This window comes from Papaver somniferum, chromosome 1, assembly GCF_003573695.1.
Source record: "Papaver somniferum cultivar HN1 chromosome 1, ASM357369v1, whole genome shotgun sequence".
NCBI classification, from domain to species: domain Eukaryota; kingdom Viridiplantae; phylum Streptophyta; class Magnoliopsida; order Ranunculales; family Papaveraceae; genus Papaver; species Papaver somniferum.
In genome coordinates this window covers 240,116,717-240,120,430 of record NC_039358.1, presented here as the reverse complement: position 1 = coordinate 240,120,430, position 3,714 = coordinate 240,116,717, and the positions used below count along the sequence as shown (strand labels likewise).

The 3,714-nt window shown below is 36.9% G+C and overlaps 1 protein-coding gene across 1 annotated transcript; it reads left to right on the top strand.

Moving 5' to 3' along the window:
* Nucleotides 1–411: 411 nt before the first annotated feature.
* On the top strand, nucleotides 412–3,366 carry LOC113339333 (probable disease resistance protein At5g63020). The gene is made up of 2 exons (XM_026584628.1): nucleotides 412–1,512; nucleotides 1,759–3,366. The coding sequence occupies exons 1-2, from the start codon at nucleotides 633–635 to the stop codon at nucleotides 3,282–3,284; spliced, it is 2,406 nt and encodes an 801-aa protein (XP_026440413.1). The 5' UTR covers nucleotides 412–632; the 3' UTR covers nucleotides 3,285–3,366.
* Nucleotides 3,367–3,714: the final 348 nt, after the last annotated feature.

The following is a 3,714-nucleotide window of genomic DNA, read 5'->3' as shown; positions in this document are numbered from 1 at the left end:
GTTTCTTTGGAATGGTAAACAACAAAGACTTTAGCCCGGTAAGAAAATATCAAGTTAATGCGTTTCCAACCCCTCCCACACGATACGGCTCAACCTTTTTTTTTCACCTTTTTCGTGGTCGGCAACTTTAATGCAACTCTCTCCCACACGATACGACTCCTCAACTTTTCACTCAACTAATTTCGTTTTTATTCTAAAAATTTGCCTATATAGTGTGGGTGTATAGAAGATGGTAATTACTTATCTTAGCTTTCTGTAGCTTCTGCTTACTCATACAACTCTCCTTTTTCATTAAAAGGAACATTGTAGACTATCAAAAAAAAAAAAAAAAAACATAGCTGTTTACTTGTAACCTATAATGGATATCATGATCAGTCCAATCCTCGACATAATCTCTCGTCTATGGACTTGTTCTGCTCATAATACAAATTATGTTCGTAAACTCCAAGGAAATCTAAAGACTTTGGAGACTTCATTTAATTCATTAAGATGTCAAAGAGATGATGTGAATAGAAGAATTGAGATGGCGGAGTCAAACCCAACTAAACCAGCGAAGCGGACAAATGTGGTTAGTGATTGGCTCCAAAGGGTACAAGCCTTAGAGACAGAATTACAAGCAATCTTAGACGAAAATGAAGCTATCAAGAACGGTCGAGGATGCTATCTTTGTTCTTGGGAAAAATTGTTGGGGTGCTTACAAACTTGGAAAATTAGTGCTCCGGAAGCAGACTGTTGTGGAGAGTTTGTTAAAAGATGGCGATTTCCAAGATGTCGCTTATACATGTCAACCGGATCCTCTTCAACAGATCCCCACCGTGCAAGTTGTGGGCATGGACGCAAAATTTAATGAGGTAATGGATTCGTTGGTTACTGATGGAAATGATGTACGACTTATAGGTTTGTATGGAATGGGAGGAGTCGGAAAGACAACTCTTTTGCAGAAGGTTCATAATGAAGTTGCCGAAAGAAAACTATTTGACTTAATAATTTTTGTTGTGGTGTCTAAAGATTTGGACTTAAAAAGTATCCAAAACCAGATTGGAAGGAAACTAGGAGTCTCATGGGCAGAAGAAACTAAAATAAATGAGAGAGCTATAGATATATTCGAGTTGTCAAAACATAAGAAATTTTTGCTGTTGTTGGATGACATTTGGGAAGGAATTGACTTAGAAACAATTGGAGTTTCAAAGGATACCTTCCAAACAAGTGGGTCTAAGGTAGTTTTCACGACAAGAGATAAGCAAGTTTGCGGGTTTATGGAAGCCGATAAAAGAATCAAAATAAAGTGTCTCGACGAGGATCAAGCTTGGAGCCTATTTCAACAGAAGGTTAAGCAAGAAGCCCTAAGTTGTCATCCAGATGTACCTGACGTTGCCAAAAAAGTTGCGAAAGAATGTTGTGGTTTACCTTTAGCCCTTATTGCTATTGGTCGAACTATGTCTAGCAAAACCGATCTCCAACAGTGGCAACACGCACTACATACTCTACACGAATCGGCATCAAAATTTAGTGGTATGGTTTCTCAAGTATTTTCCATTAATGATGAATCTTTATTCCCTAATTAAGTCTCTAATTAAAGTTGCATAATTTTCGTAGCATCTTTCTCACCAAAACTAACATAATTTTTAATTTTTATGAAGCTATTAATCGTGTGAACATCTAGCGTGTTGTTCAAGAATACAATATATAACTATCTTGTGTTTTCAGGATAAAAGAAAAATGGAATATAGCTAATTCTTCTACGTTTTGTGTTCTCAGGTATGGCCGATAAAGTATTAGCTATTTTGAAGTTCAGCTATGATAATCTAGAAAACCACAAGTTAAAGTCATGTTTCTTGTATTGTTCGTTATATCCAGAAGACCATTCGGTTTTAAAATACGAACTTATTGCAGTTTGGGTAGGTGAAGGTTTTTTGGATAACGTCGATGATTATGTCAAAGCTCAAAATGAAGGTCACGATGTGATTAGATGTCTTAAAGATGCGTGCTTGTTAGAAACTGGAATTGTGCTTGGGGTAAAGATGGAGTATCTGGTAAAAATGCATGATGTAGTTCGTGATTTGGCAATTTGGGTAGTTTCAGATCTTGGGAGGAATAAAAGCACGAGTCTAACCTTGCAAGCACAAAGCACACTAGATCTCCATGAATGGATGAAAGCAGAGAGGATCTCTTTGATAGACAATAGAGCAATTCAAATACTTAATGGAGCACCAAAATGCTCGAATCTCTTAACTTTGTTCCTTCAAAGTAGCAATATCTCTGTTATATCTGATGAGTTTTTCCGTTTCATGCCCATGCTCAAAGTCTTAAATATGTACTGTGTGAAACTCAAAAATCTCCCGACAAGCATGTTTTCACTATCGAATTTACAATCCTTGTATATGCCGGAATATGAAGAAGATATCGTTCTACCACCGGGGAGTATAGCTTCTCTTACAAAGATGAAGATCTTATGCTTATCTGAATCTTGTAGTCGCTGGGAAGTAGAAGGTGGACCAAGCCTCTGTGAACTAGAAAGCTTACAGCATCTGATAGGTCTTGTCATCACAATAGGAACTGGTCTTGCTCTTCAAAGGTTGGTAACTAGTCCAAAACTTCAGCTGTGCACAAAATTCTTAGTCATTAAATATTGTCCAGGCATTACATCCCTCACATTTTTACCATCGTCACTGGGGTCGCCACTTAGTCTTGTACACATGAGCCGCTTAAGCTACCTTTCTCTGAAAAACTGTGATGAATTGGAAGAGTTGAGGATTATTAGTCGGGACAGAGTTAGTTTGTTCACAATCTTGGAGGATTTATTCTTTTCTTCCATGCCAAAATTAAGGATAGTATGGGATGTACCGCAGGCATCATTCTGCTCTGTCAACCTTAAACGTGTAATCATTAGAGGTTGTCCTCAGTTGAAGGATATTACATGGCTGATCTATGCTCAGAATCTTAGAGAACTTATCTTGGAGAATTTAGATGGATTGGAGGAGATAATATCTAATGGATTTGCAGCCCAGGAGCAGTTAATAAATACGTTTTCCAAATTAAACTATTTGGTATTGCGCTCTGTAAGGAATCTAAAAAGGGTATGTGACCAAAATGTGAAATTCTTTCTTTTGGAAAAGATTTCTGTGGTGGGATGTCCAGCATTGAAGAAGTTACCGTTTAGCGCCAATAGCATGATTCCCCGGACTTTGAACATGATACAAGGAGAGAAACAATGGTGGGAAAGCCAAGAATGGGAAGATGAAGCCACCAAATGTAATCTTGCTCCTTGTTTTCGTGAAATTTAATTTTAACCTGCCAATATGTATCAGCTAGTCGTTTAATTTTAATATTAAGTTTCAATTGTAGTAGTTTTTTATATTTTGTAGTTTCCAGCTGTATTTTTTGTTCTCAGCAACCGAATATCTAGTGATCAATAATTAATTTAGTCCCCTGTTATAATGCATCCCCTATTTCATATGCAGATGGTATATGAAATTGGTTTATACATTTTGAGAAACAACCCTTTAGTATATATGTGATTGAATAGAAAGAATTCACCCAGAGATAGTCTCATCAGGCCGTCAAGCTTGATGTAATCTCTGGATCGTGTTACAATAAATTTAGCAAACAGAAGCGTACTACTGGTGCATCCATTCTTCATAATTCTCTCATTGTGCAAAGTTGCATCTTCTGCATGCATCAAATTTTCACTATTTTTTTTTTTTCGATCAAAAA

Bases quoted from the DNA above. Each gene is read 5' to 3' on its own strand.
- LOC113339333 (XM_026584628.1), top strand. From the start codon at position 633: ATGAAGCTATCAAGAACGGTCGAGGATGCTATCTTTGTTCTTGGGAAA. The intron at 1,513-1,758 runs GTATGGTTTCTC...TTGTGTTCTCAG, and splicing joins ATCGGCATCAAAATTTAGTG to GTATGGCCGATAAAGTATTA.